This window comes from Octopus sinensis, linkage group LG8 (genome assembly GCF_006345805.1).
Source record: "Octopus sinensis linkage group LG8, ASM634580v1, whole genome shotgun sequence".
Classification (NCBI taxonomy): Eukaryota; Metazoa; Mollusca; class Cephalopoda; order Octopoda; family Octopodidae; genus Octopus; species Octopus sinensis.
Window position 1 is genome coordinate 101,955,802 of NC_043004.1, and position 12,500 is coordinate 101,968,301.

General features: G+C 41.3%; 1 protein-coding gene across 1 annotated transcript in view; it reads right to left on the reverse strand.

Annotated features, from left to right (window-relative positions):
- The window catches only part of LOC115215160 (DBH-like monooxygenase protein 1 homolog), a 116,852-nt gene that overhangs the window by 11,905 nt on the left and 92,447 nt on the right, over nt 1-12,500 (reverse strand). The window contains exon 9 of the mRNA XM_029784336.2: nt 7,836-7,895. Within this exon, the coding sequence (XP_029640196.2) occupies nt 7,836-7,895 (60 nt within the window). The remainder of the gene's footprint in view (nt 1-7,835; nt 7,896-12,500) is intronic.

Sequence of the window (12,500 nt, forward strand, 5' to 3'; positions counted from 1 at the left end):
CCAAGTATATATTGGTTATCAAATAATAATTATTATCGACGATGTCGTCCCCTTTTAGCTATGCTAGTCAAAATTTCCTCACAGCGCTTTATTCCCACGTGTTCCTCGACCACCTCTCTCCACCCCTCTCTAACTAACCCTATCTCTCTCCCTATGTTTCTCTATGCCCCCCCCTTTCCATAACCATCATCGCCATATATAAAAGAGCGATCGCATTATCGTTAACCCCACTCGCTTCCAAATATCTAAAGAAGAAATATGCACAGATCATGAATGGTTAAAGCTAAGTGATTCTTCTTTCAGCCTCGCTTCCACTACCTTCTATCTTTGCACGTATCATCATTATTCTTTCACTATTCTTCGATTACTCTCTCATTATATTGTTTCTCTTTCTATCAGTATTCTCTCATTACCCTGTCTAGCTCAAATATTTTTTTCGTCTAGTCTTGTCTCCCGGTTCATAGCCACTTATCTTTCCCATAAAAATTCTCATTTTCTCTGATTTTTCAAACCTACTTTCTTGCTCACACGATTAACAGAACCTCTTTCTATGTTTGGTGCACCCGCCCTCCCACCCCCTCCACACATGCCGGAAGTTCCTATTCTTTGCCATCCCGGGGTTGCTTCCCATGAAGACTGCAATTGCTCTTTCATCATCCCTGCCCCTAGTCTCGACCTATGTAAGGTAATGTTCATACAGTGCAAAATATGAAAGGCTAGTGTTATGCAGGTTGTACTGAAGGCTACTTTATTACTTGCACATGAATTCTGCCAAATGCGAGCTTTCTTTTCAGGTACACGAAGCTACTGTCCACCGTCCCAGGGTCTCTAGGGCCCATGCCTCCCGCACCCTCAGGTTGGCACCCTCAACGTTGGCACACTGAAAGGTAGGTCTGGTGAGATAGTCGAGATGCTTGAACGGAGATGTGTGGATATATGTTGCATGCAAGAAATAAGGTGAAGAGGAGGATCTGCTAGGTTCCTCACAGGCAAGGAACGCAGGTACAAGATTTTCTGGGCAGGGAACACTGACGGGGTTGGTGGCGTGGGTATACTTATCGCTGAGAAATGGGTAGATAAAGTAATTGAGGTAATCAGAGTATGTGACAGAATACTTAAGATTAGATTAGTGCTTCATCATAGTTTAGCAACCATTATATCAGCCTATGCTCCTCAGTGGGGGCTGCCCGATGGACAGAAAGACCGATTCTATGACACTCTACTGCAGACTACCTCGTTGACGAACGACAGAGACCTTCTCTTCGTGGCCGGTGACTTCAAGGGTCACGTTGGACGACATGCTGGGGGCTTCCATGGCGTACATGGAGGCTATGGCTATGGTTCCCGCAACGAGGAGGGAACCAGGCTGCTGGAGTTCTGCGATGCAAATAATCTCATGATTTGCAACACTAACTTCAGGAAACCTACCAGCCACCTAGTCACCTACCGATCGGGCCAACATACCAGCCAAATTGACTACATCTTTGCCAGGCAAAGGGAGAGATGGCTGCTTATAAATGCCAAAACATTTCCAGGCGAAGAATGTACCCCACAACATAGACTGGTAGTTAGTGACTTTAGGATCAGGACTAGGAGGACAACCAGAAGACGACCAACATGGAGAAGAAGGATCTGGAAGCTTAAAGATCCTGCAAATGGACAGAGATTTAGGGACATATTACTTGAAGCCTTTGATGAAGTAGAAGGGGATAGAGCATCACAGGGGGTAGAAGACAACTGGACGTTTCTAAGGGACAACCTGCTGAGAGCCACTGACCAGATCTGTGGCTGGTGCAAAGTCCCCTCTCGACCTAGAATAACGTGGTGGTGGAACAATGTTGTAGACAGGGCTATTAGAGAAAAGAGACAGGCTTGGAAGGACTGGAAAAATGGGGGTAGCAGGGAATTGTATCAGACTGCCAAAAGAGAAGCTAGGAGACAGGTTTATTTAGCCAGAGGGGAAGCAGATAAGAAAAAATTTGCCAATGTTCTGCGCCGTGAGGACCAAAGACTGGAGGTGTTTCGCGTTGCAAGACAGTGTGTGAGAGAGAATCGTGATGTGGTAGGAGAGAAGTGTGTTCGCATGGAAGATGGTTCACTTGCGCTAAATGAGGATGCAAAGAGAGAGGTTTGGAGACGCCACTATGAAAGGTTACTGAATAAAGAAAATGAATGGGATAAAGAGAGTCTGCCGAATGTTGACCCAACAGAGGGACCAGCTATCCGAGTTGATAGTTCCTTGGTAGTTAAGGCAATTAGAAGCATGAAGACAGGGAAAGCCCCAGGCCCATCAGGAATCACTGCAGAGATGCTCAAAATGTCTGGTAGTGTCGGCTATAGCCTAGTCACCCGTATAGTTAATCAGGTGATACACAAAGGAGTCATACCCAATGGTGTAGCAGCATAATAGTCAACTGCTACAAAGGTAAAGGTGACGCCCTAGATACAAATAATTACAGAGGTATCAAGCTGTTGGATCAGGTGATGAAGGTTACGGAGAGGGTCATAGCCCAACTAATTAGAGAGAGAGTTTGTTTAGATGAGATGCAGTTTGGGTTCGTGCCAGGGAAAAGTACCACTGATGCTATATTCCTGGTAAGGCAGCTGCAGGAGAAATACCTAGCCAAAGATAAGCCTCTGTACCTGGCTTTTGTTGACATGGAGGAAGCCTTCGACAGGGTCCCCCGATCCCTTATCTGGTGGTCAATGAGGAAACTAGGGATAGATGAATGGTTAGTGAGAGCTGTGCGAGCCATGTACAGAGACGCTGCTAGTAAGGTGAGGGTTGGCAACGAGTACAGTGAAGAATTCCGGGTAGAGGTTGGGGTCCACCAAGGTTCAGTCCTCAGTCCCCTCCTATTTATCATAGTCCTCCAGGCAATAACGGAGGAATTCAAGACAGGATGCCCTTGGGAGCTCCTCTGTGATGACCTTGCTCTAATTGCTGAGTCACTATCAGAACTGGAGGAGAAGTTTCAGGTGTGGAAACAAGGATTAGAATCGAAGGGCCTTAGAGTCAACCTAGCTAAAACCAAAGTCGTAATCAGTAGGAAGGTAGACAAATCACAAACGCCTTCAGGTAGATGGCCCTGCTCGATCTGTAGAAAAGGTGTAGGTAGAAACTCTATAAGATGCACCAAGTGTAAGCTATGGACACATAAGAGGTGCAGCAATGTCAAAGGAAGGCTAACTAGGAAGATGGTTTTTGTATGTGGCAGATGCTCAGGAACAATAAACACTGAAAATGCTCTGAGACCAACTTCCGTCACTTTCCAGGGAGAAAAACTAGAAATAGTTGATAGCCTCCGTTACCTAGGTGACCAAGTCAGCAGTGGGGGCGGGTGTACTGAAAGTGTAACTGCTAGAGTAAGAATAGCTTGGGCAAAGTTCAGAGAGCTCTTACCCCTGCTGGTGACAAAAGGCCTCTCGCACAGAGTAAAAGGCAGACTGTATGATGCGTGTGTACGAACAGCCATGCTACATGGCAGTGAAACATGGGCCGTGACTGCTGAGGATATGCGTAAGCTCGCAAGAAATGAAGCCAGTATGCTCCGATGGATGTGTAATGTCAGTACTCATACTCGACAGAGTGTAAGTACCTTGAGAGAAAAGCTGGACCTAAGAAGCATCAGTTGTGGTGTGCAAGAGAGACGTTTGCGCTGGTATGGGCATGTGGCGAGAATGGATGAAGATAGTTGTGTGAAAAAGTGCCACACCCTAGCGGTTGAGGGAACCTGTGGAAGAGGCAGACCCAGGAAAACCTGGGACGAGGTGGTGAAGCACGACCTTCGAACTTTAGGTCTCACTGAGGAAATGACTAGAGACCGAGACCTCTGGAAGTGTGCTGTGCGCGAGAAGACCCGGCAGGACAAGTGAGACCATAACCCGTGGCCTTCTACATGAGATGGAGCCAGCCTACGTATGCATACCTTCCCTTCTTGGGACACAAAACTCTACTTGTGAAGACCTGTTGAGGCAAGTGAGGATCAGAATCGAAATCGATCAATGGAAATTGCAGCTGAGTTACCAGTGCCGGTGGCACGTAAGAGAACCATCCGTTCGTGACCGTTGCTAGCGCCGCCCCGACTGGCCTCGTGCCGGTGGCACGTAAAAAGCACCATCCGTTCGTGTCCGTTGCCAGCCTCGCCTGGCCCCCGTGCCGGTGGCACGTAAAAGCACCATCCGTTCGTGGCCGTTTGCCAGCTCTGTCTGGCACCTGTGCGGGTGGCACGTAAAAAGCACCCGCTACACTCACGGAGTGGTTGGCGTTAGGAAGGGCATCCAGCCGTAGAAACACTGCCAGATCTGACTGGGCCTGATGAAGCCTTCCGGTTTTACAGACCCCAGTTGAACCGTCCAACCCATGCTAGCATGGAAAACGGACGCTAAATGATGATGATGATGATGATGTATGTATGTATGTATATATATATGTACATACATATATATATACATACATATATATATATACTTACATATATATATGTACTTACATACATTATATATACTTACATACATACATATATACTTACATACATACATATATACTTACATACATACATATATATATATACTTACATACATATATACTTACATACATACATATATATATACTTACATACATACATATATACTTACATACATACAGATATATATACTTACATACATACATATATATATACTTACATACATATATATATACTTACTTACATACATATATACTTACATACATACATATATATATACTTACATACATACATACATACTTACATCCATCCATACATACATACATACATATATATATATATATATATATTTTGTCGGGTTTGTTCTGAGTCTGCGCAGTGTTTTGAATAGTTTAGAGAGAGCATTTCGATAGACGCACATGGGTCTATTGATATGGTCTTCCCATCATTAACAGGAATCTTACTGAAGAGCCAGCCTGAGTAAATAAATACTATTTTTATTACTGAATTTGGCGAAACTGCAGTATAAGAAATTAAGTTTGTAAAATTTTTAATTTTCATCTCACTAAATTTATCCAGCTATTGTGTATCTAGTGCACTCTTCGCCTTGAATGTAATGATATATGTATAATATATGGCGTGTACTGGTACACCGGCGATTATAATTAATTTTATTGTATCGCATTTATCTTTTTACATATTCTCTCGATAAATTTCTGACCGTTAGACGATATACCACAATCCCCTATTTTGTCGGGTTTGTTCTGAGTCTGCGCAGTGTTTTGAATAGTTTAGAGAGCATTTCGATAGACGCACATGGGTCTATTGATATGGTCTTCCCATCATTAACAGGAATCTTACTGAAGAGCCAGCCTGAGTAAATAAATACTATTTTTATTACTGAATTTGGCGAAACTGCAGTATAAGAAAAGTTAAGTTTGTAAAAGTTTTTAATTTTCATCTCACTAAATTATCCAGCTATTGTGTATAGTGCACTCTTCGCCTTGAATGTAATGATATATGTAATATATGGCGTGTACTGGTACACCGGCGATTATAATTATTTTATTGTATCGCATTATCTTTGTTTACATATATATATATATATATATATATATATATATATATATATATGAGAGAGAGAGAGAGAGAGATTCTGTCCGTTTAGGTATTTCTTTTCCCCATATAGTGAAAGGTAAATGGTTTTAGGGAGGCAATACTAAACGTGCACAAACCTATGACGAACTGCATACATGTAAGCATATATACATACGCATAGACATGCCTATATATATGTGTGTGTGTGTGTGTCTACATATATACATGTATACATGTATATATATATATATATATATATATATATATATACATATTTGCACATACATATATGCAAACATACACGCACAGTCACATACACGCATATACCGTCTTATGTACACACACACACACACACACACACACCTGTATAAAGACACACATACGAATATCTACATGCTCACGTGTATGCGCTCATACCCATGCATGCATACATGTATATTTATACACATACAGAAATATGCTCATACACGTATAGACACAGACATGTATGCGTCCATTCTTACACATACCTATGTGTTTTTGGAAGCACTCCGTCGGTTACGACGACGAGGGTTCCACTTGATCCGAATCAACGGAACAGCCTGCTCGTGAAATTAACGTGTAAGTGGCTGAGCACTCCACAGAACGTGCACCCTTAACGTAGTTCTCGGGAATATTCAGCGGGGACACAGAAAGTGACAAGGCCGGCCCTTTGAAATACAGGTACAACATAAACAGGAAGTAAGAGTGAGAGAAAGTTGTGGTGAAAGAGTACAGCAGGGATCACCACCATCCCCTGCCGGAGCCTCGTGGAGCTTTTTAGGTGTTTTCGCTCAATAAACACTCACAACGCTCGGTCTGGGAATCGAAACCGCTATCTTATGACCGCGAGTCCGCTGCCCTAACCACTGGGCCATTGCGCCTTCACCTATGTGTACATAGATATAGATCTATGTACCTTCATATCTCATAATTAATTACCTGCGTATGCGTACATGTACATAAGTATGAGGAAAAAAGGTATCTTATGTAGTTTTGTGTAGGCTCGTGTATACCTTACGTTCGTGTTAGCAGTGCAGTTTTCTCACTTTTAAGTTTACCTCTATAGATTTTCTATAGAATTGAGAGCCAGCACACCAAGTTACGACGTTCCGTATACGAAACATCGTAACTTACAGTAGTGGCTGTGAATTCACTGTTACTACAATTAGTTGTACAGTCAGTCATATTAAATATAGGCTTCAAATGTTGGCACAAGGCCAGTAATTGCAGGGAAAGTGTTAAGTTGGTACTTATTTTTTCGACTCCGAATGGATGAAAGGCAAAGTCGACCATGGTGGAATTTGAACTCAGAACGTAAAAGTTGACGAAAAGCTGCTAATTATTTTGCCCGGCGTAATAATAATTCTTTCAGCTCGCTGCCTTAGCCACGATAATTATTGAGGCATTATGAAATGTCCTGTGATTTATTCTCAGCTTTATGACTAACATCTACCATACTGCTTCTTTATAAAATTTGTCTGACCTACTCTGACGAGTGCAGCGATCTTCACTATGGATTTAGTTGACGGCCTTATTTTCCCTGGCAGCTTTTCCAACGAAATTACAAAACGATCTAAAGTTACCGAACTATGTAGAACGATTTTGTTTTGCTTTATCAGATACGTCCACTGGCATAGCATCATGGAGAGTGCTTCTGTTTTCAGGCCTCATGTTCAGGTTATTCTTATTTCCATATCTTTGTATTTTGATAGTTCTTTATAGGTACATTGTCATCTGTTGGGATTGATATTTAATTAGGAAGCATTTGTTTTGTGGTACTTTTAGAATCGTTAGCGCATTGGACAAAATACTTAACAACATTTCTTCTGATAAATATTGGTAAAATAATTAGCGTCTTTATGTTCTGAGTTCAAATTCTGCTGCGATTGACTTTGCCTTTCATCCCTTCGGGGAAGATAAAATAAGTACTACTTCAGCTTTGATGACGAGGTAATCGACTAGCTACCCTCTCGAAAATTTCATACCCTGTATCTATAGTAGAAATATTGAAGTTGACTTTGTTTTTTTATCTTGTTAGAGTCGATTAAATAAGTACTATTCAAGTTTTGGGGTTGTTGTAATTGACTTACCACCACCGAAATTGGTGGGTGCGAGCTAACTCAGAATGCCCTTCCTCATACATTATTGCCTTACCCAATCTTAGAGATCATAAATCACTATAAAGATATTATAAACCAAATTTTTAGTAAAATAATTGAATTTAAAAATCATAAAAGATGAATTACTTACATAAGTAAAATTTCTGATGTTTGTAGAATCATACACGCATTCCACTTTCAATATATCTCCCTGGAAACAGAAATGTTGCATTAGGAAACAGAAAATTAGATGGTCTCGGTGACGGTTGGTAAAGTGAGACGGAAGAGAAAATTAACAAAAAGCTAAGCACATTGTTAGGCTGAAAAGCCCTTAATATATTTTAGCAAGAAAGGAAAAAAGAAGATACTATTGTTCTAGGTAAGAGTATACTACGGTCATACTTTCGTGTTCTAATATGGCCCCTTGTCCATTCCCATGTTGTTGTCTGTACTGTAATACTCTTGTCACTACTATTATGTTGTGGTGGGATTCCGCTTCTTATTATCTTTGTCTCGTCTATCGTACGTTGATAGCTCCGCAAGACAATGACTTTGTAACGTCTACCTTAACGGTAACTCGAACTTGTATATATCACGTAGTTGACACTGACGCCAACTGAAAACTCGTACAACGATTCTACTGCTACTGACCTCTCAAAGATTTCTCCATCGGCACAGAGACTTGGGAGACACTTGCTGCCGACCGCTCATCCTGGCGCAGCGCAATCACCATAGGAGCAGGGACAGCCGAGGAGGGACGGATTCGGTCAGCAGAGCAGAAACGCCAGATGCGGAAAGCCAGAGCCGCCTGCACCAGTAGCACGGCCCCTACCCACTTCTGCCCCACCTGTGGGAGGGGCTTCCTTGCCCGGATTGGCCTCACCAGCCACCTCCGGTCTCATAGCGGCAGTTCCACCAGATGATGTCAGTGGTCATCTTCGAACCCGAAGGACGAACATTATTATTACTGACCTCATACAACGACTGACTGGGAAGGAGTGTACCATTTTCGCTACACCATCTCCCCTTTTAGTATCTTTGGGAAGCAAGTGATTACATTTTATTTTATTCACCCCACCTTCCTTTTTTCAACTTAATTTTTGTTTTGGCGTCTATTTGTAGGAACTCTGTGCTCTTCTTTTTTCTTCCACTTGTACGCGTGGGTTCAACCACCTGTAACGGTGTTGATACCTGGAATGTGTCATACAGCCATTCTACAGGTTCTTCCAATCTGCCTAGTTCATTTTCTATGAATATCTTCTTCAATTGGTTTCTGTGTCTGTTTCAATACCTTTTGTGCTTTCAATTCCGAAGTGTGTAAGCGACAAGTCTGAAGTTAACAATGCTTTTTAATTCCTCAAATACCTTCTGGCATTTTTCTGACCCAAACCATTTGGCATCCTCATTTAACAGCTCCTTAAGTGGAGTCCTTGTGTTGTGTATGTTAGGGATATATACTTGATATTGGTTTACCAAGCCTAGGAATGCTTGTAACAATTTGACGTTCCTTGGGAGAGGTATATTCCGTATTTCCGTCGTCCTTGTTGGGTCTCGCCTTCCTCCCCTTTCGTCAATTACTAGACCCAAATATATGATTTTTTTTTCATTAAAAATCACACTTTTCCTCTGTTACTCTAAACCCGTATTCATTTATTTTTCCGAATACTTTTTAAATATATTCGAAGTGTTGCTCCACTGACTCGCTCTTTATCAAAATATCATCGAGATAAGCAATAGCGAAGTAGCAACCATTTAACATTGCGTCCATCACTTGTTGGAATATGGCAGGTGCCACTTTTACTCCAAAAGGAAGCCACTTGAATTTATACAATCCACGGTGTGTGTTGATTTTTAAAATATGTGCGCACTTTTCTTCTACCTGTATGTGTAGATATGCCTCTGAGAGGTCTAACTTCGGGAAAATCGTTCCTCTATTTAGTTTTGAGAACTCTTCCTCTGGACTTGGTAATGGATAATTGTGTTCGAGTAAGCAGTCGATTAATCCAGTTGAAAAGTCCGCACACACTCTTTGTTTATTATTTTTTTCTTTACATAAACCGTCGGAGCTGCCCAGTCTGAATGGTCGACTTTTTCAATTATAGCTAAACCTAGTCTTTCTAGCTCTTTATTGACCTCATCAAACGCTGCAAACGGCACATTGACTTTTCTTTTATCACGATTTAAATTTTTTGTCTCAGTTGTTCGACTTCGTTCGAACTTTTAACCGTGCCGACTACATTTTCACAGGGAACACTAATGGGAGTATCCCACATCTGAAATAACTCCACGCATTCTATACCAAATAGGTTTAGTGATTGTTTTCAACACATAAAAGATTGTCCATTTCGTTTCACCTCGAAAAGTTGCATTGCAAATACATTCGCCAATGAAATATACTTTCTTTCCTGTAACACCAAATGTTACTTTATTTGATTTAAATAATTTCGGCTTACCGATTTGTTGCTATGTTTCTTCATCAATGATAGTGATGTCACTACCCGTGTCTAATTACATTTTTCATTTCTTATCTTGGTGAATTTCCTGTTCGTTGTACCTACTTGTTTTTCCCTGATGACAAACTATTTACTTTTTCTCGTTTGGTCCAATTTTGCATCATCTTAATTCTGCAGCGCGATTTAATGTGTCCCGTGTTCCCACAACGAAAACAATTTCCCTTTTTTGAACGGACGCTTTTTTCTCAGGTGCCTACCACATGGGTTTATCTCCTGATATTTATAGTGTTTTTTGCGAAACACCTTATCCGTCTTCCGATTTTTCCGCACTGGTTTTATCTGCAAACAATCTCTGCCTTGGATTTCTTGTGTCGTCGTGCCTTACTTTTAATATCGTGGAGGCGCAATGGCCCAGTGGTTAGGGCAGCGGACTCGCGGTCATAGGATCGCGGTTTCGATTCCCAGACCGGGCGTTGTGAGTGTTTATTGGGCGAAAACACCTAAAGCTCCACGAGGCTCAGGCAGGGGATGGTGGTGATCCCTGCTGTACTCTTTCACCACAACTTTCTCTCACTCTTACTTCCTGTTTATGTTGTACCTGTACTTCAAAGGGCCGGCCTTGTCACTCTGTGTCACGCTGAATATCCTCGAGAACTACGTTAAGGGTACACGTGTCTGTGGAATGCTCAGCCACTTACACGTTAATTTCACGAGCAGACTGTTCCGTTGATTCGGATCAACCGGAAACCTCGTCGTCGTAACCGACGGAGTGCTTCCACACTTTTAATATCTTATCGCAATCTTCTGACAGTTTCTGGAGAGTTATATCCTGGTTCATTTCCAGCTTGGCGTGAATTTTCGTTCTGACTTCTGCGTCTTTTTTAGCCGGGAGTCCCTGGACCAAAATTAGGCACTTGAAAGAGTCTGGAATTAGTTTATCCAGTTGAAATCTCTCGCACACTTTGTTCACTTTGACCGCATATGTGGTAAAATCTTCGTCATCGCTTGGCCCAGGAAATCGAAACCACGATCTTAAGATCTCGAGTGCAGCACCCTGACCCCTAGATCACGTGCTAATTACTTCTTAGCTTCTTAAAGGAAACATTGAGTAATATAGGCTCGATCATCCTATGTCTAAACAAAAGTGGGGATAGTCATGGTTGAAATCGGTTTGATGAATGTCTATTGGGTCAGGGCTGATACAGGACTAAACTATAACTATATTCGATTTCATTTTCGGCAGTACCACAAGTATATGGCATTGAGAAACCGCAAAAATTGTGAAATCCCTATGTCGCTCTCGCAGACACTTCTGAGGTGATTTTGTTTCGCAGAGCTCTGATGTATACTGTGGGTTTTTTTATCCCAATACGTTTATAGGGAGACTTTCTCTGGACGAAAACCACAGCCTTTGCTTTGGCAAAGACACACATGTTATATTGTGAAAGTATTTGCTATAGAGCTTCTTCTATTACATATTTCGAATTTTATTCTGCTTTTGCAGCACCTTTGCAAATCATTCTATAGTTCATGCATTATTGCTGTATACTTCAGACTGGTGGATTCCATAAGTGAGACGAGCATATGACATCGAGAAGCCACATCAACGGCAAAATACGTATTTGTGGCTCTCGCGCTGAATTTTGGCGGTGATTTCATTTTGCAAGACGAAAACCGTAGCTTCTTTTCAATGACACACATACGTTCAGTATGTTATATTAATAAAATGTTTACCATTTATTTGTTTCTGTTTCATAACTCGAATTATGAATTATATTCTGCGTATGCAGCGCCTCTGGAAACCATTGTATAGTTTATACACAATCTCTATATATTTCAGACTGGTTAATTCTATATCATTTTAGAAGTGACACAAGCACATTGCATTGGAGAACTGCAATAACGGCGAAATTCGTATCTGTCGCTCTTACGATTACTTCTGGGGCAATTTCATTTCGCTGAGATCTGAAGAAGAGTGCCATAATACGTCTATAATATGATTTTCCCGGGCCAAAACCTCAGCTTCTATCTTTCCAACGACGCACATACGTTCAGTACGTAATATTGCTAAAATTTATATGTGTATGTTCGCACTTGCGCACGAAAGAAGTTTTTATTATTATTATTATTATTATTATTATTATTATTATTATTATTATTATTATTATTATTATTATAGTTTGATCAACACTCTTCAAGGTAATTTTTTGTTTACTGCCCAGATCCTTCCTGAAGGAATGCATTTAAAACAGATCCAACGAATGGGACCATTCGATCTACACCAACTATATTAACAGAGTGTTCATTCTGTTTTAAGATGGTTGTGTGTAATTTGAGGGAGATTTGACTATGGCTCTGCAAGT